The sequence below is a fragment of the Symsagittifera roscoffensis genome, chromosome 3, assembly GCF_963678635.1.
Source record: "Symsagittifera roscoffensis chromosome 3, txSymRosc1.1, whole genome shotgun sequence".
NCBI classification, from domain to species: domain Eukaryota; kingdom Metazoa; phylum Xenacoelomorpha; order Acoela; family Convolutidae; genus Symsagittifera; species Symsagittifera roscoffensis.
The window spans coordinates 31,756,342-31,782,477 of record NC_087064.1 but is presented as its reverse complement, the minus strand read 5'-3'; the positions used below and the strand labels follow the sequence as shown (position 1 = coordinate 31,782,477).

At 32.3% G+C, this 26,136-nt stretch overlaps 1 protein-coding gene across 1 annotated transcript; it reads right to left on the bottom strand.

Annotated features, from left to right (window-relative positions):
- Positions 1-1,537: 1,537 nt before the first annotated feature.
- On the bottom strand, positions 1,538-26,103 carry LOC134842799 (uncharacterized). Its single transcript, XM_063859287.1, has 5 exons — positions 26,054-26,103; positions 22,261-22,402; positions 21,726-21,904; positions 17,158-17,288; positions 1,538-2,007 (listed from the first exon to the last, which is right to left on the bottom strand). The coding sequence occupies exons 1-5, from the start codon at positions 26,088-26,090 to the stop codon at positions 1,597-1,599; spliced, it is 900 nt and encodes a 299-aa protein (XP_063715357.1). The 5' UTR covers positions 26,091-26,103; the 3' UTR covers positions 1,538-1,596.
- Positions 26,104-26,136: the final 33 nt, after the last annotated feature.

Here is a 26,136-nt window from a genome sequence, read left to right as displayed (position 1 = left end):
GTTTCAAAAGGTTTATCGGAGCGGAATCTACTATGACGTTTTGACTTAATAAGTGAGTTTAATGGAAGTAAGGGGCATTTTGTCCGAGTTAAAGTATTTGGAGTTTTGTCAATTAAGAAAATTTTGTACGGTGGAGCGACCTAAATCAGTAAAAGAAAAGAAAAAGTAGCAAATACTAAGTGTGGAAATGTCTACAAAAAATGAAAAAAAAACACAAAAAAAGATAACAGCTTTTAAACCAAAACAGATTTCAATTAAAAGAAAATTGTTCTAATCAAGGCAATGCCCTGAATGTTCCGACTGGCTCGATAGAGCAGTAATAATCTGAAAAAACAGGTGTAAAAATGAAATGATTTTTTATAATGAGAATCGCTCCTAGTAACAAATCAACAATGTCAAATAAGCTTCCTCTAAACAATATGAAACCATTTCTAAGACGTAAGAAATCTCCGTTTACACGTTGAAAGCGTGAAATACATCGCGCGTTAATTGTCTCAATTTGGCCAGAATGGCAGTCTTTAAACACACACAACTTTACGAAAAACTATCACAGTTACAGATTAAATATCTCTTCGAAATTGAACTCCAGACAACAAAACTTTTTGAGTGATTTAAAAAATCCGTCAGAGAAAAAACCCACCCGAGCAAATATATTCCGTTATTTTCGTTACAAAAAAAATTGGTTATTCAACAGTTTTATAGAGATTGACTGAAATGGACGATGAAATTGATTCTGATTTATAGAACTCAGATGCGGAACAAATTTTTGTAACTGAAATAAATGGTTCGAGGGTGCCAAAATTGCAACAACCTGAAGAATTTGTGAAACCAGGCATGGAATCCTGAAACCGGTAATTTATCGAGGGGGGGGGGGGGGGGGTTTCAAAAATTTCGAAAATTTTGTCGACATTTTTTCTAATTCGACTAACTTGATTTGCTGAGCTCTACCAGTTCACTATAGAGACCCTATTCTGACCCAAACTTTTAGAGCCGCTTGAGAATATTTTTTATAGAAAATCTAAAAAAAAAGGCGTTTTTTAGAAACTTTTTGAAAACGTTATGAGCAAAAAGCCGTTCTTTTTCGGCGCAAACTGCCGCCTCAAAGAAAGTAGAAAATTGATAATTCAAAACAGTACAAAGGGGGCCCTTTTGGTCGGGCAAGGGATCAAATCCCTGAGGGGGAGGGAAGTCCGCATCCATCTCCAACTCCCCTAAATCCGCTATAGAAAAACAAGAAAAACTTTAGGTGTTCTTAAGAGCAAAAGAAATTTTTTAATTTACCAGAACACTCAAGAAAGGTAACTGAACGATGTGTTTGCTCAATTAAACTACCAAAGTTGATGAAAGTAGCCTCAAGCAAAACCTGTGTTTTCTTGTTACAAAATAAAACAAAAGATTTTTTTAGTTTGAGCGTTTTTGTGAAAATCAATCCCCACACGCGCCACATAAAATACAATTTGACATTAAATGAAAACGAAAATGAAAATTTATGAATTATGTATATAGACAAATGATACAATCAGTTAAAATAGTGTCGTAAAAATAGTGTCATGTTCTGTCATAAAAAATCATAAGAAACTTTAGCAAATATAGACATCAGTGACGCCTTCTTCTGAACTCGGTTTTTCTTTGAGCAGCCTGCTGCTTCTTCCTTCTTCCTTTTTTGCTGCCCCCACTTTTCTTCTCACTGCCACTAGCCCCACCACTCCTTCCTTTTCCCCCACCTGCCCCTTGATTTTTACCAGGCATTGTTTCGTCACAAATCCATGCATTATCTTTACACATGATGTTATGTTTGAACCAATGAAATGTCAGATCCTCTGCAACAGTTGTGTAATTGAAAGTTACCGAATCCATATGACGGAGTCCAAAATGTTCCACCTCTCGGCCGAGTATGACATAAGGGGCGCCCTCGACTACAGTCGGATGGTGACTTCGCCGAAAGTTACCTGGGCCGAAACCAACTTCGACGATAACATTTGAGCAGATTGTGGGCAGATATACGGCCTGAAGTTAAATTTATGGCTCTTTTCTGTTACAAGAACGAAAGTTACCGAAAAAAAAACTAATTCAGTTCTGTTAGGCAACAAATTTAACTTATGTTTTGCGGCATTTAAAACTATTTTTTGCATTTATATCCACTATTGACCAAAACAAATTCCCAGAACTTGAAACAAGTTAAAACATGAAGTCAGTTTTTAGCAGCAGTTTGTACACGAAAATGTTGCCGCCAACCAACGCCATCATACCTTATGCATCATTGAAATTAGATGCTTACAATAATTTGCGAATACTTGAGCTCAAGTTAACAAAAATAAGATTGCTCGTATATCAGGGCAAAGCTCTGAGTGTTCCGACTATCCCTTAATTCACATCGAATACTTTTTGGGAAACGAAAACATTGAAAACCTATAAATTTTGGACAATATCAAAGTTTGAAATTTTGAGTTAATACCACCAATTAGCTAGCCTCAATTCATTTTGGAACAATTTTTTTGAGTTATAATCAGCCGCCTATAACTAATTCGCATTAAGCTACCAGCAATATGAATAAAGTCTTCAAAGCGCGCATAATTTAGTCCAGAATATGGCTAATTTGCTAGTTTTCAAAACCCCAGAACTTTTCAAAAACTAATCGGAGGTAAAATATCTTTTTACATTCGAACTCAGGAAGTATTTTTCTGATCGGCAAAAATTGACTGAATAGAACAACCACACCGAGCATAAACATTCCCTTTTCTTCGAAAGTTGGAACAAAAATGAAACTGCTACAATTCTTCAAAGCTTAATGATTTTGCACTCCGCTAGAAGGCTCAATTTTGTCGAAATTTCAAAATCAGTTGCAACGAAAGGCAGCTAGCATGTCAAATACCTAAACTTTAGCGCTAGCTCTGTGTATAACATAGATTCGTAGTCAAAGGAAACAAGCCTGCTCGTGTCAGGGCAAAGCCCTGATTGTTCCGACTGCCTTTTAAGGTCTATGGAGCAGTAATAACCTAAAAAATTGAATGTAAGTAAGATAAAATGAAAAAAATTATTTAAAAAAATTGAGATTATCTCGCTCATCCCCCACAGCTATATAAGGTACAAAGTGATAGACTTCGCTTCTAGTAACAACTCAATAATGGCAAATAAATTTCCTTCAACCAACTTGGAACAATTTCTTAGACGGATTAAATCTCCGTTTATGCGTTAATAGCGCAAAATATATCACGCGTCAATTGTCCCAAACTGGCCAAATCGGTAAGCTCAAGACAACAATCCCTTTTGAAAAATATTTAAAAAATTACAAAAAAGGCTAGATAAAAAGTCGAAAATTATCTGAAGAACAAAAAACCACCCCAAGCACAAATATTCCGTTACTTTCGTTGCAAAAGTTGGAACAACAAAACTGCTCGTATCAGGACGAAGCACTGATAGTTCCGACTGCTTTTCAAGGTCCATAGCGCAGTAACAACAATAAAAAATTGAATGTACAAAAGATAATAAAAAAAATTAAAATTAAACATTTTGTGAAAATATCCCACCCACATGCCATATAAAGTACGAAGTGACAAATTTTGTTCCCAGTAACAAATCAATTATGGCAAAAAAGTTTCCTTCAACCAATTTGGAACAATTTCTAAGACGGATTAAATCTCCGCTTACGAGTTGATCGCGCGTTAATTTTCCCAAATTGTCCAAAATGGCTATCTTTAAACCCCCATAACTTTACGAGAAATATTCACTGCTGAAATATTTTTTTTTTCAGTTTCAAACTCAGCACAACAATATGTTTTGAATCATAATTTCGTCAAAATGGCTAGTTCAAAATCAAAATTTGTCTGAAGAAAAAAACCACCCGGAGTAGTAGATGTTGGAGGTGATCAGGGGGGGGGGGGGGGGGGGGGGGGGGGAGCATGGAAGACCTCATGTATTAAGATACTTTTTAGATTTCCGGTCTTCCATGCTATGTATTAAGATTGGGTATAGAGTCTACAATGTATTAAGATAGGGAATACCAATGCTAGGTTTCAGTGTGATGGTAAGATAATGGTAAGAAAAGTTTTTTTTTTGGTTTTTGTGTGGAAATGTTAAGTTTTTTCACAAAAACCTCGGCGCGCGTTATGTAATTGGGTATATGTAATTGTTAATTGTTTGAAGATTATATAATTAAGGTTATATTTTTAGTTTTTTGGTGCTTGGTAAGTCAATGGTAAGAGTTTTTGTGCAAAAACTTGGATTTTTTATCAAAAAAATTGAAAAAATTGTCAAAAAAACTTCAAAACACGATACGATTAGCTATTATTTGACCTAATTGAGAGAAAAAAAAATAAATTACAAAAAGTATATAAATCACTGCATTGTATAAAAAGTTTACGGCAAAATATCATAAAACCAATATAATACGACATCATGAATAAGTTTACTACACCAGATCAGTTCCTATAAGTTAAATGGTTTTGTATGAATTCCATCATCTTGTACTTGTCTTTTTGGATAAAAATAGCTTAGTATTTTCTTTGTCTGTTCATATGTTGCCACCATATGATTTATAGTTCTGAATCCTCTATTTGTAGATGTTAAGTTGATTGCTTCATCGAGCATTCTCCTGTACTTTGACATGGATCCGTCTCCAGAATCTTCAAGAACTCGCTTGTTTAATCCTTTACTGCTAAATTTGAACTTATCTGACTTGTTTCTATACTTATCTAACATAGCATTTCTGTACATCTAAACTCTTCTTTAAAAAGTCCCGGCTCCCGCTTATCATACTTTTTATGCGTACTGCAACACGTTCGAGGGAAAAAATTCGATTTTGCATCCGCCTTGAAAGAGTCTCTGCAGTCATTTTCCCTCATTTTTTCCCAAGCAGCTCTCTTATCTGGTTTGATACAGTCTCATAAATTTTCTTCAGCAAGAGCTAAGTAAAGCGAGTGTGTGTTCCAACATTCTCATTTTCGCATACTGCAGTATGAAAAATCCAACGATGATGGGTTCTCTATGTTCAATGGTTGATTTCAACAACTCATCCTCATACAAGTCTTTTTCAACTGGATTCAGTCTTTTGAACAATGGTTCATTGATTGCCTTGTGGGTTTTTTCATCGTTCAGATATTTTGTGATTGTATGCCTGGATCTATCCATGATCTGATATCCATACAATGAATTACCCAAAAGTTTCTGCTACAACTCCTGACAAAGTGTTTTCATCTCTTTCTCTTCTAGCATCAAACACTGACTGAACGAAATAATAAAAGCATTTCCGAGGAGAATATTGAAGAAAACGGTAATTTTTGGTGCACTGCAATCCAAGTTCCATATAAAAGTTGAACAGAGGAGTTATAACTGTTCCATTTTCTAGCTTGAAACTAGAAATCAGCATTCTCTGAGGATGTTTTAACATTTCGTTCTCGATTGCATAGTTTTTCATGTAGTCTCCAATATCGTTTCTTGTAACCTCAGTGTTTTTGAAAGTTAGAGGAAAATTGGCAAATTTTGACTTTAGTTCATCTGGAACAACTAAGTCGCACTGAACGTAGCCAAAACGAGATCCATCTTTTATTCTTGCTAGAAGGGAGTCTGTAGAAAGAAATCTTTTATAGGGAAAGTGGGTTCTGAAAAGATTTTTGTTTTTTTCATTGGTTTTGAAATTTTCCCACAAGTCACACTCCCACATTTCTTCCACTTTGTATCCTTTCTCTTTAATGTATTCTCGTCGCATATCATCCATCTCTCTCTTCTTGTTTCCTCGCTTAATATCCTGATCTGTTAAGGACGGACGAGCTTCTTGACTGGAACAGAAGTGGTAGTAACATCCCATTGCTTCGAATACTGTTTTGCAGTGATCGCAATAACCATCAACATTGAAACGGTCGGTTTTTTTTATGTTTTTCAGATGTAAGAAAGCTCTCAGTTTTACAATCTGGTCTTGATTCTTGATAGAAAGACATGACATTATTCTCAAAGTTGCGAGTTCGATTATGACTAGCCTTGAATTTCTGCATATCAGTGTCAAACTCCCATCTCGTGTACAGTCCTGTTGGCAAATCTTGACACATTGAGAAAGGGTAAAGCTGACTTGCATCAATTCCAACGGTTGATTTACAAACATTTGATGAATTTCTGATGTATGTTTCATCAACTACAGCTTGTCGAGTGAAAAAAATGGAAGGTCCACCAGTCATGTCCTCTCTAATTTTTTCACACAAGTCTTTATCACTTTCAAAATGGATAAAACTTGTAATTTGTAGATTTGTGTGGACATATGTTTGCTAGATTTGGAAGTGTACATCCAAGTTTCATTTTATCTAACCCCTTGTTATGTTAAAATTGAATCATTTTTTGCATTGCCTCCAGGGTTGGAACTACATCTTTGTTGTTTTACCACTTCAGAAAGTCTTTGAACACTGTCACTCCATTTTTCTTCCAAGTCTCTTGTAAGTAATTGTAATTATCCAAAACAGATGGAGAAACAGTCTTGATTTAAAGCTTTTTCAGTGCCTGTTGTTCGTCAAACCCACTTTTTCTAAGCAGCTCATAATCAATGAATTCTTTGTTTAGAGGATTGATGTTTCTAAGTTTACTGAAAAAGGCTTCATACGGTGGCAATTCAGGAAAGTTAAGTTTATCTGGGTTATCAAACCAATCATAGAGAAAGATTCTTTTCGTTTCGCTAGCATTATAGGCTTTGAGAAAGGAGTCCATAGTAGTTACCCCTCCCAGAAACTTCATTATGTCGAGAAATTGTACATCTTCAAACTTGAAAGATATAAAGTCATTTGCTTTTTTGATGACGGTTGTTTCTTGTTCTTTATCGCGAATCAAATAGCGGATTAGGTAGGACTTGATCAAGTATAAATCATATCTACCGCTGTTAAATCCAAAAACAGGTAAAATATTTACATATCTCTCCAGATTTTGTTTCAAATCAATGAGTTGCTTTTTCTGAGTTCGCAAGAATTGTGTTATCATATCTGCTTCTTCCAAATCTTCAATGCATTCGTCTTTGTACTCAAATTTATTACTTGAATAATTTTTACCACGTTCGTTCAGCTGATTAAAGATCTTTTTCATTCTTTCATTGACAGCTACTTCAATAATTTGGAATATTTTGGAACATTTTTTTGGATAGAAACGACGTCACCGCCTACGCAATTTTCCTTTTATGGTAATGACGTTATTCTATAATTAGAAGTGACGTCACCACCCACGCAACATTCTTTCATGGTAATGACGTCATCGCCTACGTCATTCCTTCGATATTTCTAAAATTTTCAGCCAATCAGAACTAAGCAGTTTCTAGACATAACTTTGGATCCAAGTTATTCATTTTTTTAAAATGTCAATTAAAAAAAAAACATTTCAACTTCCTCAAATTACTCTACAAGAAAACAGAAAGTATTCCGTGTAATTTTTCTATTGATGAAATAGATGTAGATTCTTACTTTTATCCTAAATTTTTGGACGTTTATGATGTCTAAAATAGAGTTCTCTGACTAAGTAAAGGTCTCTTTAGGGAAACTTACTCAATCAAAGAGTTTACTTTTGTTCCACATATTGCGTATCAAAGCTATAAACTTACTGCTGAGTTACACCTGACTAGAAAAGAAGTTTTATTTATTTTAGAAAACTTGAAGTTAATAAAAAAGTCGTACGATAATATTTCAAAGACTCTTTTTATTAACTATCCAACTCTCAAATTTGTCAAAACTCCCCAGCAAAGTTCTTTATTCCTCCATTTCTCTAAAAGTTTTCAAAGTTCAAAATCTTGCATGATCAGGTTTGGAATCAGATATCCAGAGATTTGCTTTGAAAAATTCATCAACTTTGAGTTATCTTCTCAAATCTTCATCAAAATCAAAGAACTTGACTATCTACTCAAAAATCAGCAATTCCTTATCGATTATATACAAAAAATTCAATTAACTTGATGAAAAAAATTGTATAGATGCTACTTTTGTTAGTTTTCCTTCTTTTGTTACTTTTATCGGCAATATTTCTTATTTTTACTTCAAACAATTTTTGGTCATTTATTTTTGCGATTGCTTTTGTGTATATTTTTACTTATTTGGAAGATTTAAGTCCTTAAAAGGTAAACTTTTGTCTGATTGGATACGACGACTGGAACAAAAATAAATATTTTTTTGAATGCAAAAGACAATGTGCGAAATGGAGCTTTGTTTCCGATTGGACACAAATTTTCTATAAGAATTCCATAAAAGGAAACTGAAATCTGATTGCACATGACTACAATCCAAATAAGGAAAATCTATTCTGATTGGTTAAACCCACACATTCCAGTTGAAGGTACCCCTCTCTCTTAACTAAAAATCATTTTATTTTCAACTTAACCACCGTCAACTACCTCCTCTCTCAGCTCTAAATACATTAATTTCAACTCAACCACTGTCAACTACCTCCCTCTCAACTGTAAATCTTGTTTTTACTCTGTATCGTTAACTCAACTTATTGCTCAAAATGGTCTTGTCAGTACAAAGCAACAAGCTTATGTTCTCGGTAGAATTTTTGGCTGATTTAGTACAAATTCAAGTGCGAGAAACAGTTCGTGGAGTTTTTCTGGCACGAATGAACATCCCAATCCAAGTCTGGCACATGGTGGAGGTGTTGCGCAGCGATTTCAACGAACATCATATGACGCAAGTGCCCATCACAGAGAACCAATTTGGAACCATGCAAAAGATGGAGGAAGTGTCTGAGCATGTGGGAACAAACTACCCCGAAACTCCTGACTCTAGATATGTGGCTCAACCATTCGACGATTTCCTCTTTCCTTGGGGAGAGGGATCTGTGGACAACCCAATTACCATCGAAGAGCATGAGGAGTTCTCTGAGCCAAGAACTCCAGTCAGCGAACCAAAAGTGATGGAGGCAAGACCAGCTCTGCGCTCCATTGAAAACTTGCAAAATTCTTCAGCTGCTCGACAGCTCTTTGATTTGTAAATAAGTTAGTTATTGTCTTGTGTTTTGTAGTTTAATTTCTTTGCATCTAGTAATTTTATTTTAAATAGCTAGGAACAAAAATATCAGATCATAGAAAAGTTTGTTATGATACTCCAAAGGTAAATGTTTGTTTAAAAATTTGTTGGAAAACTTTGTTAAAAGTGAAATTAGTTATGCAACTGGTAAATACTCTTACAGTTTTTTTTTAGAAAGATGGCAAAAAATTAGAACAACTTTTGCAAACATGTTTTACATTAAGCTTTCCACCAAGCAAAAATTTTTATAAAATTTCTGGCACACTTGTTAAAAAAATCAAAGCAAATCTCGCAAAATAGGAAAACTTTCAATAAATATTTTGCATTTTAAAGAAAACTGAAAGGGTTTTCTTGCACTGAGAAGGTTTTCTTGCACTGTTAATAATTAAAGTTAATGAAAACCTTTGTTTTATTTTTGATCATGAAAAAATCTCTTTTTTACATGTAGATTGATCAAAAAAATCGGAAAAACAATGTATTAAGATAGGGAATAGCACTTAAAGTCATCAATTATGAAAAAATTTTTGCAATAATTTAACAAGTTTCTTACAATAAAATTTTGCAATTTTTGCATTTGCGTAAGAAAAAAGAAGTTTGGTTTTTGCATATTTTTTTAAATAATCATGAAAAAATTTGCATCGTGCAAAAAAATTTTCTCGAAAAATTTAGCATATTTAAGAAAAAAATCTTTACAAATTTTGCAACATGCAAAAAATTTTCATAATTTTTTTGCATACTTGTTAAAAAAAATCTTCGAAAATCTTGCAAATTAAGAAAAATTTCATTAAATAGTTTCGCATTTTAAAAAAAACTGAAAGAGGATTTTCTTGCACTGTCAATAATTAAAGAAAATAAAAATCTTTGTTTTAAATTTGATCATAAAGAAATCTCTTTTTTGCATGTAGATTGATCAAAAATATTGGAAAAACAATATTTTAAGATAGGGAATAGCATTCAAAGTCATCAATTATGAAAAAAATTTAATTTTTTTACAAAGCATTTTTGCATTCGCATAAGAAAAAAGAAGCTTGGTTTTTGCATATTTTTTTTGAAAAATCATGAAAAAAGTTGCATTGTGCAAAAATTTTTTTCGAAAAATTTTGCATATTTTCGAAAAAATTCTTTACAAATTTTGCAACATGCAAAATTTTTCATAATTTTTTTGCACACTTGTTAAAAAAATCAAAAAAAATTAAGAACAGTTTCATTACAAATTTTCGCATTTTAAAGAAAAACTGAAAGAGGATGACTTGGAAGCACTCCAAGTCATCCATACTGATAATTTCTAAACAACAAGAAAAAAGCAGTTAGGTTTTGCAAATGTATATATTTTAAAATATAAAAAAATTTGCGTTCTGCAACAAACCTTCTGTAAAATACGCATATTTGTTTTAAAGTGATCAAATTTTTTGCATCTTGTAAAAGAAGTAACATGAATTTATTCGTTGAAAAGCATTTGAATTGAAATTTAATTAAACTTGACTAGGTTTTTATGAAGAAAGGATCAAAAATTAATAGAAAAACTGACACGCTCACTATTTACAGAACCATAACCATCAATAAAACAATCGATTGTTTTTAAGAAATCAGGTTCATTTTGAGTTTTGAACTTTTCGAATTCTGTCTAAAAATGCTGAGCCAGAATAGTTTGCGTGATTAGAACTTGGATAATGTTTTTTGAACTTTTTCCGAATAAACCGTTTCCTTGATACGCTTGGTGTTTTTTCTGCTCCTTTCCATCGTAAATTATGCTGAACTCCGCAACGAAGCTGATTGAAGTTTTCCCCACCTGATGTGACAATTTTCGAAAAGAATCTGTGCTAATACAAAGTGTAAAGACAATCAGTTTCTTGATATATGTATTGATATTTGTCCAATCTCTGAAGACTTTGGCTAAGAGATGTTCCAATTAAAATTATATGAAATTAGCAATTTTCCAAGGAAAAGAAAGAATCATGAGTAGACACGCAATAATCTTGGGTTACTATGTATTTTTCGTAAAACTCGTTGAAAACAGAAATAAACAATGATTTACTATTATAATCTGAATAAAAGCTGGTAAGAGCTTGACACATAGCAGCTGCCATTGGCAAAAAATGATTTTTGCAGAAAATTGCGGAGTTATATAGTAGTAGTAATGCCTACGCAGTTTCCATATAGGGAAATCCTTCCATATTTGGTACTACTTCCTATATGGAAATCACGATGACTCATACCGCTTACTTCCCTTTTCATTTAATCTCAAAATCATATCTCTCATTTCTCCTCATCTGATCATTTTGTTCTTCAAAATGTACTCGAGAAAACCTGATAGTCCCAACTATATTGAGTTTTCAAAAAATCAAAAAAAAATTGGGAGATTTGTTTAGTTCCAAAAATCCTTCGAGGGGAAAATATACTTGGAACCGTGCTTTCAACTATTAAAAAGGAATGATTTGGGACATTTTGAAAAGTCTCAACAAGTCTATCATAGTGGTGAAAAAGAAGGAGAAGCAAAATGGGCAATACGGAATACTGTTATTCACGGTGCTGAAAATCTTGGACTCGTACCTCTATATGAAGCCAAATCTGGTAAAGAATCAACTATGGATCAGGAGCTCGACATCTGTAATAGAGTATAAGATATAGCAACATACAACATGAGGAGGGTGTGTGTCACAATCAAGAAGTACAACATGAGCAAGCGACCCTACATTCAGATTCGACTCTTCACTGCAAAGGAAAATGAAGACTTGAAGCAAGTTGCATATGTCAACTATACTTTGAATGAATTCAAAGAACTGTCCCAAATGTTGGTAGACTTTGTGTTTGTTGATAATTGTAAACCTCAGTAAAGCTTTGTGATGTTTTGCATGTTTGGTAATTGAGACTTTATTGGTTCGAAACTAATTTTTCTCACTGAAGTGTATATTTAGAGCTATAAAATCTGAGTAAAAGTCAGACAAAACATACAATTTAATCAAAATTGACACAAAACACTTACCAATTATCAAATGATTTTCCAGTATTTGCTTATGAATTTACAGATAAATTTATTTAATTACTGTTTTCATCAAAATTTAGCTAAATTTTGTCTCAATTTAACAAAATTACAAACAAGAATGTATATTTAGTTGAAAACATTATCATTATTTATAGATTTTTTGAAATTCATTGGTTGTTTTCAATTTTTTTTTGACCCTAATTGGAAGTTTTGATTGGCTGCATGATTTTCCTTAAAACTAATTTGACTCTAATTAAGAAAAAAAATATTTACGGTGATTGTTAGTACAAAGTACTCTAAAAATGATAAAAAGAACTCGAGTTTTTTAAGTTTCTTCGTATATTTCACTAAGAAAAATGTTTCCATCCAAATCGTTTTTAATGTCTGAATTAAACATTTATCAGATTTTAAAATTGAACTACTACAAAAAAACTACAAGATGAAGTTGATGGATATTGTGTTAATTTTAACTTGTATAGAAACACAGAAATTTCAATAGTTTTGTTAAAAAGATGAAGAGGAGATTAAAAAAAAGAAGAGTACTGCCAGATTTATCACCAAGGTTTTTTTTTAGAAGAAGTAACTCAGATTGAGTGGTCAATCAGTAAAAAACAAAACAACGGAAGAGCCTATGAAACAAAAATTAGAGATAGAGAACATCAATTCGATTACTGTTTTGAATTTGATACAAATACAAAATCCAGATGTGTCAGAATATCTTTTGATCGTTTATCCAAAATTAAAAGACTTCCGGTCTATTATAATACAATACGATAAAAACATATATTTTGGTAATTTTTTTTTTCACTGGTTAGAAATAAAACAAATCGAAAAAAATTTTATCCAAATTTCAAAATTTGAAATGAGTATCGAAAAAACAAAAAAAAAACTCGACAAAAAATCTCATTTATCCCACTAAGGTATCAAATTTTATATCTTAGTTATGTTAGAAAAATTAATAAAACTGATTGATTAGGAAATTTCATAAACATAGTTTGCTTCTGATCTACAAAATTTTTTTTTAAATCTGTCAATACTTCATTCAGGTTGGTTATTACCACAAATACTACCTGTGAAGGTATCCTCAATAACTACAAACGATATCAAAAGTGTCGAAAAAATCATGAGTAGTAGAGCTCAATTCGGATTGGCTGACAATAAATTAGTTGAAATTTCCATGACTATTGAAGCTCAATTCTGATTGCTTGACACTAAATATGTTTAAAATTCCATGACTATTGAAGCTCGATTCTGATTGGTTGATATCAGAAAAGAAAAAATTCCTTGTAATCAATTCTCGATTCTGATTGGTTGATATCAGAAAAGATAAAAGTTTCCTTACAATTAATGCTCGATTCTGATTGGTTGATACTTTTGAAAACTCTCTGGTTAGATTTGATGATTTTTATTTCAGCTAGGCTAAATAGCATATCCATTCTGATTTCAGTTCACGTTAAAAACAATTGGTTAAAAAGTTTGCTGTTTTTTTTTCCACTTTTATTCTTTTTTTGAGGCTATTCAACTCTTTTTATCTAAAAATTTGATACATTTTAAATCTCCCATTCAATCGTTTTCTTTTTATTGAGATGCCGTCACTGAATAAAAAACGAAAGAGTTGCTTGTGTTGATAGTGGCAGAGAATACACTCGCTTACACGCATCAAGACATCGTAGAACCTGTGTTGTTTTGAAGTGTTCTAACGGTAACTTTTATACTTATAGCAGCGAGGAACTCACTAATCGTTTCAAGAAGAAGCATTGTCGTCATAATGTTAAATTATGTACTCAGTAGTCTCCAAACACACTTCAAGAGAAGGTAAAATTAATATATTTTATTAAAAACTTAGAAATTACTATGAACACTAGTTTTTACTGAATCTGAGAAAGTTAAACAATTGTGATAAATTTAGTCAGAAATTATACAGTGTTTTCATCAAAATACCTGAACTGTCATTTGTTTTTTTTTATTCAAAGCTTTTGATTGATGATAAAGACAGCAAAAAATTAGTTCAAATTGTCAAGAAATTTTCCATGGAACTCGATCCGAAAACATTTAATCCCTTATAATTTGCTTTGCTAAAACAATTTTTTGAGACGCGCTCTTTTGGAAATTTTTATATTTTAGGTGTTGGGAACTAGGTTACCTTGCGTATTATCGGAGATGTTCAGAGTATTACTAATAGAGCTGCTCCTAATTTGTTCTTAAATCGTAAAAATGAACTAGCACCGATTTTTTCTCACTTGGGTTTTTTTGAGAAAGTTTCCGTTATCAATTAAGAATAAAAAACGTTTGTTTATAAATATTTTGCAAGAAAAGTGATAGTTATTAATCCCAAAAATTGTATTTTTGCTTGAAAAGTTTACTGTAGCAACTGAACAAGGGAACCTTGAGGAAGACATTTACAATATTTATCAAAAATAATCAGACGGTATCAGTTCTAATTTCATCTCTGCCAGCAAATTATTCGTTCAATTGATACTATATTCCTCCTAAGTTCCCTAGTTCTGACTCAATTTTTTTGCAAAGTGTGTTCAATAGCGAAAACATGCATTGAGCAGAAAGCAAGAATAACCATAAAAAACATAGAACATTTCTTCTGAAATTCATGAAAAAAATAACTATTTTTCAAGAAAAGTGACAGTTATTGATTCCAAATATTGTTTTTTTGCTAAAATAGTTTACTGTAGCAACTAAACAAGGGAACCTTGAGGAAGTCATTTACAATTTATATCATATTAACCAGACTGTATCAGTTCTAATTTCATCTCTGCCAGCAAATTGTTCGTCCAATTGATACTATTTTCCTCCTAAATTCTCTAGTTCTGACTCAATTTTCTCAGAAAACAAGAATAGCCATAAAAAACATAGAACATTTCTTCGGAAATTCATGGAAATTATGTTGCAGAAGCAACAGAGAGATAATCATCAGTTTTGAAGACATTTTTTTTGAATTTGAACCAATATCGACGAAACTTTTAAGAAAAACTTTATCCCATTTTTAGTCAATTTTAGCAATTAACTGTACATTTTCCATCACTGATCTGAAATTCATTATTATTAAAATGAAAAAATTCTCAGAAGTTGTAATTTTTACACAAAATTTGGTTAATCATTGAGAATAAAAACTGAGGAGGAGTTTAATCATGGAGTTTGATCTAGAAATTTCGTAGAATGTTGCTCTTAATGTTCATTTGAATTTGAGAATCCTATTTCAATTCACCCTGAATTGGATAAAAAACCAATTAACCACCAAAAAAAAGGTTGAAATGGAAAATTTTGGACAGATTCCATTAATTTTTAACTATACTTTCTCGAAAATTACGATTAATTTCACTATTTTCCCAAAATTATTCTTGAAATACGAGAAACTTTAATATTATTTCAGCAGTTATGAGCTTTCTTGTTAATATTGAGAGCATTATATAACCCACTTTCAGGCTCAAATAATGCTAAAACTTATCGTATTTCAATATTTTGTTTAAAATTTTTGGGAAAATCGAAAACTTTATTCAAGTTTTTGTATCATTGTCTCAATATGATTCCAGTTAAAATAAAATTTGAACTCAATTTCAAACTCTGTACGTACGTATAATGTTTCAACTATATCAGAAACAACGAAAAAAATTAACCAAATCTATAAGATTTTGCAAATTTTTTCCAAAAACTTGAAATTTTTGCAACTTTTTCCAAAAACTAAAAACTTTTGCAATTTTTTTTCCAAAAACTTTGACTTTTTTCAAAGTTTCAGTAGATTACAGCATTGTTTCAATTAGATAGAAATTAAAATTATTGTTTCAATTAGATAGAAAGCAAGATTATCTAATAAATTAGGTCAAATAATAGCTAATCTTATCGTGTTTTTGAAGTTTTTTTAAAAATTTTTCATAAAAGTTCCATTTTTTTGCACAAGAACTCTAACCATTGACTTACCATGCAATGAAAAATTAAAAATATAACCTTAATTCTACAATCTTCAAGTAATTAACAATTAATTATTCCCAATTAGATACGCGCGCCGAGATTGCCACACAAAAACCAAAAAAAAAAACCTTTTTCTTACCATTATCTTACCATCACACTGAAACCTACCATTGGTATTCCCTATCTTAATACATTGTAGACTCTATACCCAATCTTAATACATAATATGGAAGACCGGAAATCTATAACCTATCTTAATACATTGGGTCTTCCATGCATCCCCCCCCCCCCCCCCCCCCCTGATCACCTCCAACATCTACTACCCCGAGCACAAACATTCTGACAATAAGTGCATACTTTTCTGTTAGAAAAATATTTTTGTGAGAACTTGGCAAGTGGTTTGAAGCGCATTGAGTTTTCAAAATTTCCATGAATTTGTGATTAAAATCTGCCAAAGATCTCAATCAGATAGACAAAAACATTACCATTAACAATCAGGCTCCCATAAAACGCTTAAAAAAACTCTTGTCATTGATTTTTTCCCAAGTTTTGATGCTGAGCAAGTAAAAAGGTTCTCAGAGAGTTTGGAGCTTCAGTATTTTGTGTATAGGGTGGTTGACAAACCGAGTAATTCCTATTATAGTTTGGGGCTTTCAAGACTGGGGGCTATAATGAGAAAGAACCGATAGTCCTCTACATTATGCAATTCTCATGAGGCCAAACTGTAACTTTTTGTCTTTTATGAGGGTTCCACAACCTCAAAAATAAGTATTGCAGAATCCGCAACAATGCCATTTTTTATGTTTTTGTTGTTGTGGAATCCAGAAATTAATGTTTAAAACGCAGAGCAGCTCCAAACGCTAAGCTCTTTCCTTCAAAATTCTTACCTAATTTTGATTTTTTCTATCGTTGCGGATTTGCAACACATTTCATATGCCGACAAAATATACGGTATCTCGTTGTGGATTTCAAAACAACTCGTTGAGGGATTTGGTGGTTGATATCTGACGATATTTGTCTCTGTAATAATCCACAGTCAAACAGCGCGTCTTATAAAGATGCAGTTCTGTCTCAGAGTGATGTTACGTTCTCTTACGAGATCTCTACAAGAATTACAACTCTCGATAATTTTGCAGTGTTATCATGGTTCGACAGGTCTCAGCTTCACCTCGCGCTAGTCTTGACAAGATTGGAGTGTATTGCAATTTACCTCAGCTCTTTTTAAACATAACTACCACCTATTATGATAAATTTTTCGATTGAAGCAGATCTTACCATTATAAAATTGAGTGGCTTGCTTTCATTTTTGTAGTCTGTAAGTTTGGCCATGTACAGGTCAGGATTCATCATTTTATGTAAAAGTCCGAATACCATGTACTTGTCCACCTGGTTTGTGCAGCAGTCACCTAGAAAAAAAATTCTTCTAACGCTGCAAATAACATCGATGAAATATTGGTGAGATAATATTGAGGAGGATTCGAAGCTTTTCTACAATTCTTGACTCCATATGGTCATTCAGAAAACCCAAAAACTGATCAACGCTCAAATTTTTGTCATTGATGCGTCGCGTCGTCTATTAAATGGACGAGTTGTTGGGCAGCTTTGCATTTTTAAATGCCATGACGAAGAAAAAACACATTTAAGAAAGTTTTTATTTGTTTAGGTGAAAAATATGTATATTATTGCTCATAAGATAAATTTTGATACAAAAAAAGCTTTAACTATTTATAATGTTTAGAAAAAAAAACAAATTTTAACTAAGTTGCTAAAAAAGTAACGTTTTAAAAATCTGTACCAAACTGGTCAACTAAATTGGTCGTACTTGTGCTTTTTAGTATAACAAATCAATTTTTTCTAATAATTTTTAAAATTCCAGTACTTTAAAATATAATTTCAAACTTTTAATTTTTCAAATTGATATTTCAGCGAAGCTTAACTTGAATACCCTGACTGCATAAAAAAATAAAAGAAAAAAGTTTTATAATTGACTTTCATGGTTTTTCCACCTCGGTTATTTGAAATTGAGTCACCGATCAGTGTATATATAATGTGCAACCTTGTGTACGTGGATGGAAAAACTTGCAAGTCTTTCGAACTTTCGAAGTTCAAACTTTACAGAACTTCCAAACTTCCGGAAAATTTTGCTTTATTCTGATTGTCAAGTAAAAATGCAAACTTTACAAAAACAACAAGACTGCTCGTATCAGGGTGAAGCCCTGAATGTTCCGACTGCCTTTTAAGGTTTATGGAGCAGTAATAACATTTAAAAATTAAATGTATGAAAAAATGAAATGAAAAATTTTTTTTTCTAAAATTTGACATTTTTTATGAAAATCATCCCCCCACACGCCATACAAAGTACAAAAAGATAAATTTTGCTCCTTGTAACAAACCAATTATGGCGAATAAGCTTCTTTTGACCAATTTGGAACGATTTCTGAGAAGGATTAAATCTCCGCTTACGCCTTAATAGCGCGAATTATATCGCGTGTTAATTGTCCCAAATTGGTCAAAATGGCAATCTTTAAACCCTCATAACTTTACGAAAATGGTCACAGGTGAAATATCTTTTCAAACTTAAGCTCAGGACAACAATAGTTTTCGAATGATATAAAAAAAATTCCGTCAAAAATGGCTAGTTAAGAAGTCGAAATTTGTCTGAAGAAAAAAAAACCCACCCCGAGCACAAATATTCCGTTACTTTCGTATCGAAAGTCGGAACAATAATCTTCCAAGGTTATCGCAATAGTTCTTTAATACGTTGCTTACGCTTAACCATGCAGTAACAATTTATGACAAAAGTCTATGAATCATGAAGTAAGTAATTTCCCCAATATTATTATTAACATGAAATGTTTACCTGCAAAAACTGAAAATGTTCTATTCGCTTGCAAATATTTTACTTCATTTTATCACTTATTCACCCTTTTGAAAATTATTGAAAAATCATCAATATAACTTTATTAACCAAAGTTGTTATGTGCATTTTCTCTAAGTATCCCACACTTTGGGGCAAACAGTATTCTGTCAATTTCCTATGTGTGTAAATACATGCTTCAAAGTAACAGAAACTATGAAATACACCAAATTTAAGGGAATATAAAAAAAATAAATAATTATTCAAAAACTGCAAATTTTTTGAAAATCGTACGCGAAGCTTGCAAGAAAACAACTGATCCAAAACTTCGCAAAGAAAAAGCTTATGTGTTCCTGCGAAAGATTTTTTGCTAAGTTTTGCAAGATTTGCATTACAAAGATACCAGGTAATATATTTTGTGTTTATTGAATGAGTAATGTGTAAATGATGAGTACATACTTCGTATAAGACCTTAAAAGTAATCCCCAAAAAGGAAAAATCGTAATTAATAGTTTAGCTGAACCCGCAGCGACAAAAATGGATAAAAATCGATTATCTTCAGAAAAATGTACAGGTTTCGTATCTGTTGTATTTTTATATAGTATAACTTTGATTATGTAGTTTTAATAATGCAATTTTATTTGCAAAAATTTTCATACTGTGTCCATTCATTTTGCAATCATTGCCAAAACAATCCAATTCTGTTTTTTTTCTGCATCAAAATTCCTGCATACTACATACAGATTTTATGCAGATTTATACAGGTTATCTACAAATTATCTACAAATTCTCTACAAATTATATACCGATTTTATACAGATTAAAGACAGGCTGTGTACAGATTATCTACATTTTGTATACAAATTTTATTCAGACTATATACAAATTATATACTGATTTTCTTCAAATTATCGCCAATCAGATGATATGAGTAAATTGTTTTTTGTGGGAAAAGTTGCTGCAAAAACTATTTGCTCTATGTTAAATTTTCTAAATTTTTTTTGATGATTTTTTTTAAAATTGCGCTGAGAAGATATTTAAAATCGCATAACTTTTTTTACCGCGGGAACATTTAGATTGCAAAATTTTTTAAGGATCTTTTAAGCTTTGTAGTTTGCGGTGAACAATTTTCCTCAAGTGAGGTCCGCTCACTATAACACTGAGAAAAGTTTTTATTAAAGTTGTGTAAAAATTCTTTAAGTAAAAAAATGAACGGTCAAAACTGAAATTGTTGCGACGCACACAGTGTTTAGGCTACAAATCTGTATAAAATCGGTATATTTAATCAATTTTGTTCAAATTGTATACAGATTACATACAAAATGTCTGCTAAATATGTACGGACTACAGAATATCTGCATGTTTCAATGCATAAACCCGGGTTGACCTCCATACACCAAAAATGCTTATCATACAATTCCATACATCAAGTGTGTGGGAAAATGCTTGTCATACAATTTTCATACAATTTCTAAAAATGGTTGAAAACTGGTATAAACTTATTTCTGTGGCTGTTTGATTCTAATAAAACAGTCTGGTGATAAAAAAACTGAGGTTTTCGTTTTTTGAAAAAAATGCTTATCATACAATTCCCATATATGGAAATTGTATGACTGGCATTTTTTTTGATGGTGACAAGTAATTTTGAAAATTTGGCCCAAAAAAATTTTTGTTTTTTTTCAACCGCAAATCGAATTTCGTACGCAAACAAACATTTTTCGAAAAAAAATTTTTGCATGCAAAATTTAATATTTTGTGTGCATAACGTAGTCCTGGATACGATAAAATTGGCTTTTCTTTTCTTTTCACTCAAATTTTTTTTCAAAAACGCTGAAAATTGCTATTTCTTTTGTATGGTGTGTTAATTTATTGCGTGATCAATGTCTGATAATTTGAAAGCTCAAAAATTTAAAATAATCACCATTAAAAAATTTTGCCAAAAACTAAAAGTTTGTTGCTTTTGTTATATCAATTGTGAAAGACAGCCGATCTCAGGTCGTTTTCTATGCATTATAAATGCAAAGACCGTCCAACCTTTGGTGCTTTGAGTAACCAAGGTCTTTGTCACTTGTGTTCGGCTGCAAACACAACCAAAAATTTTTCAGAAATAAATTTAGAAATAAAAAATCAAACTTTTTGCTTTATGGAAAAACATCTATCATACAATTTTCATTTATGGAAAAATGTTTATCATAGAGATTTCATACAATGTTTTGTACGTATGGCATTGTATGGAATTGTATGACAAGAAGTTTCTCATATATGGGAATTGTATGATAAGAAGTTTCGGTCATCCCGGGAAGGTTATATACTGAATATGCAGATTTTATGCAGATTATCTCGGATCGATTGCTTAGCAGACAAATCTTTTAGCAAAAAAGTGAAAAAAGACGATTTTCTCACGATTTGTCAACAAAACTATCAACTTCAAAAACTAACTGCCTAAATTAGCGGTAAAACAAAGATTTATGCGCACAATAACAACGGTGCTGAATTGAAGCGCAGCGGAGGAAGCAATCGCTAATCGCCAAAGCCGCGTTTGAAGTTAGCTATCACACTTTATAATTGTTTTGTGTCTGCTAAAAAACCTGTCTGCTAAAATCCCTAGCACCAAATTATCTGTATAGAATCTATTATCGTTCGCAAAATGATTGTAGATAAATCGATTTTATAGCTACGTTAATATATAGGTTTTTGTGTAGATAATCAACTTTTATCTATTTTATCACTGCGGGAAATTTAGCTCCTCATCCGGCAAATTGATATCAACGTAAATATAAACATGCTCCAAACGAACTGTAAATCAAATGGAACTGATGTTACTTCCGTGGAGCAGCTAGGTTTGGATTTGGTAAATTTTGGTTACGGATTCAAACGAAAGTAAACGTATGTAGCATTTCTTCCTTTTTTATGTTAAACCTTGGGTGCCAAACTTAGAACAATTAATCAAGATTTTTCCCTCAGGCGAAAACCGTTAAACAATTACGTGGATTGAGAAAATTGATCATGTTTATGTCCTCCCATTTTTCTTTTATCAGCAGATCGAACCAGGCCTTGGCTGCGAACGGTTGCAGAAAAGTAGATCGCCCAGATAAGTCTGGCATCATCGCGCGTCCAGAAGCCTGTGGGTCCGGAGTATGATATGCGTCCAGGCAGTACCATTGACTAAAAGGCAGATAACCTATAGATCCGAAAACGTAGAGCCATTAACCTCCCTTCAAAACTTCATGTCAATGTCACAGATGCAGAAAGTCTACGCTTGCTTCTTTTAGCTATACGCTAAATGTTGATCAGTGGTGAAATTTGCCCACTTAAATAATCAAATAAAGGTAATAATTACTTTTGAAGCTTTTTAAAATAGTTTTATTGTTAAGCTTTATTTCTAACTTTATTTTCAATATTGATTTTCCAGATTGGGACCTACATTGGGATGCTACTAAGGTTTGAAGACATTTCTGTGTGATCATACAATTTTGGGTGGTTTTTATTGGATCGGGTTTGATGATATGGCTAAGCCTCACCTGTGTGTTGAACATGCTATTCCGCGTTTGCTGATTGAGTTCGTAATCCAGAACACCAGCGACTCCCAACCTTCAGTGGCATCAGTTGTTGAGTACCCTCGGGGCGTGTACAAAGAGCAATATACCTCCGCGGACAAAAAAGCTGAAATTTTTACAGGTTTTGTTACGTTTTAGGGACATGCGGAAAAACTAGGACAAAGTAGTCATGTCTCAGCTCAACTGATCTTGTGAACAAAGTTCACAGAGATACTTCTGTGAACAAAAACCTTGAGTTTTTCTTGCCCCAAATTTCAGAGACTAACTAAGCTGACGCAAAAACTATACGAGCAATGCTTTTCTTATGAAGACCAAGTTCGGACTTTTAATCGAAGCCCTGAGCTCAGCAGTAGAAAAATTTCACCCCAATTATTTTTTAATAATAATGGGGGTTTGACCTTGGGACTAAACTCATCAATTTGGGATAATCAAAGCTCACAAGAATTCCAATTTTTGTTGGAGAATAGAGGATAGGAAATAACTCCAGTTCAGAAATCATTTGAACTTTACATTGCATGAGCGGGAAGATCTATAGAAGAAACAAAATAAATTTTTAACATCATTTGTTATTATAAATATTCTTTAAAAATCCCTAAAGACATTTGAAACATGGGCTCACCCTGACACAAGGAGTCTTGCTTTGACTTTCAAAATGAGCTGAGGCAATCTACCTCTCCCAAAAAGTGCATTATTCGATGAAAAATATATCACCATTTAAGTGACATTGCGTGAGGGGAGAAAATTGGCAAGTTTTACATCTTTACCAACTTTAATTAATAACTACTTCAGATACCTTAAAAGGCAGTCGGAACAATCAAACTCCGCCCCAATATGAACGTCGTGTATTATATATATATAAAAAAAAGTCAAGTAATGCAATAATCGAACAATATAAAAAAGGTATCATTAAAATAGCACCATCTTGAGCAGGTGGAGGAGGTAATTCAACCTGTTGAAGCGCGGTTGAGAACTTTCTATTAATTACTATTTTATATGGATCTGATTGTTTAATATAAAAAACCTTTATCCACAAAAAAATTAAATTAAAAGAAAAAAAAACTGAAATTTCGAAATCTTACAGTTCACTTATCTTGCATCTTATTAATATGATTATTCAGAAATACATACCAGCAAAAAAAAGACCAAAAAACATTTTTCCGACAAGACAAAAATATTTTGTATGATTTGCCTTATTTCAATTATTGTGATGTTTTTTGTGTGTTTTTTATGGTTCATTGATATTAAAAAACTATTTCAATACTTTTTCAACAAAATAATTTGATGAAGTAGTTGCCATCAATTATTGAGTATCTCTGATTTCATGCAGGCGGTTGTCTGACGTTTATGTTCAATTAAAATTTCTTTAACGATATACATACTGAAATTATTTAGAGAATTCAGTAGTGTCCGTATTTGGACAGAAAATGCTTTTTTGTAACTTTGTGTTAATTTTTTTTTGTTGGTTTTTTTATTCTTCTAGTGGTATCGAGTGATTTGTTTAAATCTTGTTTTAAAAAAAAATTGTTCTTTTTCTCACTTGCATGCTCTCGTCTTATTAGTTAAGAGAGTATTTTCAGCAGTTCGCTTACATGTAGTTCATTGATTGAGAAAATTCCCTTCGTTTTTTTTTTAATTTTCCTTACTTCTTGTGTTTTTTTTGGAGGCAAAACGCAATTCGAATTTGAAAAATTTGTTGTACTTGCAAACTTTTTAAAGCCTTTTTATTGGCAATTTCATATACTAATTTTCCATATTGATATATTGGCTGTAAGAACTGTTTGTAAACTCTAATGAGAGCAGATGAGCTGAGAAATTTTCTTGATTTATAAAAATGGAACTGAATCGACAGCTTTTTTTTCTTACTTATTCAAGATTTTGATTGAAGTTAATATTTTGATGCAAAATGAATTCCAATTACTTAACTACACTTCTTAGTTCTCTCGTGTTTTGATTTCAGATAAAACGTTCAATTTTTTTTATTCCATTAATAGTCATCATTTGAGTTTTTCCTTTGTATGTTGCAAGTTTTTTTTTTCCATAACTTCTGATTTTAATTTCAAATTCGATTTAAGTTCTTTAGTTTCGTTGAGTGTTCCAAAAACAATAGAATCCGCATAAACAATACATTCGTTGTGCTGTGGTATGTTGGCAAGATAATTGAAGTAAATAAAAAAGCAGAGGACCCTAAACAGAACCTTGAGGTGCCCCACAATGACGCTTCCACAAAGATTCATCTTCAGGTTTTTTCTTGGGCCATGCTTTTTTGTGTCTTATTTGTCTGTATTTGCAAATAATTTTGGAAATTTCACTGTTTAGAAATCCAGATAACAATTCTGGACCCATTGCGACAAAATAGTCTTTCAGCTTTTGTGCAGTAATAGGATTTTCTTCGATTTTTGATTTTTTTTATTATCGCCCTTAATTTCGCTCACATGATTTTAAAAAATTTCTATTGGGTTCTCCAGTGTTTTTAAAGAATATGCCTTTGTAAAAATCTTTTTTATTTTCCAATACCATGTTTTTGGCTTTGACAGTTTGCTGTCTAGGTTTTTGCTTCGCCTCTAAAGTACACTGAGTTTGATATACTTTTAATAATTTGTGTTTCTAAGCTCTCGATATCATTCAATATCCAGCTTTTTTGATTTTGTCTTTCCTTTTGACAGCGGTAACATTGCATCCAGAGTGCAGGAACTCAATTTTTTCATCAGTACCAACTACACTATCATCAAAGTCAGTTTGCATTAGTTTTTTATGTAAAAGCTAGTTGAATTCAACTTTGAGCTCCTGTTTTTGCAGTTTTTTTCTTTTTTCTACATAAAGAATATTCGCCTTAACATTCTTTATGAGATCAATGTGTAAATCAATTTCAACACAATAATGATCAGTGGTTGCATGTTCAGATAACTTTTGTGGTGCCGAATATATGGTTGTCCGAGAGTTCTTTGTAACACGCGTGCTATCACTGTGTCCAGACGTCATATTGAAATCAAGCAGTTCCTTTTTTTTAATGAGTTGCGTGCTATCTTGTATCACTATCTAATGTCACAATTAGTTAAGTTCGGTTATTTGATCAGAATCACTGCCTTTGTCGTATTTTGTCACTTAATCTCTATTTTAGACCTGATTACTGTGTACGAAGAAGGTATATAATTTCCTCTCTCTATTAGAAGTATCTTGTTGCAGTGGCGGATTTAGGGGGGGCATGGGGAGGGCGGACACGCCCTCTCCCCAGGAAATTGAACCCCTCACAAACCAAATGATCCAACCTTTTTTCTTATTTTATATCATTCATTTTTCAGCCGACCAGCCCTAAAATTTTTCCAAGGGGGCCTTTGGTGCCAATAAAAACAAATTTGAAAGGAAGCGCGGGCCAAAAAAAACGCAATTTATTGGTCAATATTTTTCTAAAAGTTCCTAAAACGGCATTTTTGACCCGTTTTTTTTTTTCAAAAAATTAACTGCGCTCGGAAAATGAAACCTAAAAAAGGTCGACAAAATTTGCAATTTTTTTTGAAAGCTTCACCCCCTCGATCCTAAATCCGCCCTTGTCTTGTTCCGTACTAATTTCTTCTTCAAAATATAACACCAACTCCCAAATAAACACCAAAGTTTCTTCGTGGGACAATTATTTTCTTATTCTATTCAAGGAAGTTTTTTTAATTGACCTGAAATTCAAAGACCATATTAAAAAGTTTCTAGAAAAAAGTATGTATTCAATTACAGCGGTAATCAAATAAAAGTTTTATTTACCACTAACCTGCTGTGAGTATAGCAATACCTTGGAAGTTCATCATCCTAACTACTAATATGTTCTTGCTCTTTTCGAATAAATATTAGTTA

What these genes read in the sequence shown, in the direction of transcription:
- LOC134842799 (XM_063859287.1), bottom strand. Translation starts at nt 26,090, where the DNA reads ATGATGAACTTCCAAGGTATTGCTATACTCACAGCAG. An exon ending in TATTGCTATACTCACAGCAG is followed by an intron (nt 22,403 to 26,053) that starts GTTAGTGGTAAA and finishes TAAAAATTTCAG; the next exon opens with CTTTTTTGTCCGCGGAGGTA. An exon ending in GATCAATTTTCTCAATCCAC is followed by an intron (nt 17,289 to 21,725) that starts GTAATTGTTTAA and finishes TTTTTTTTCTAG; the next exon opens with GTGACTGCTGCACAAACCAG.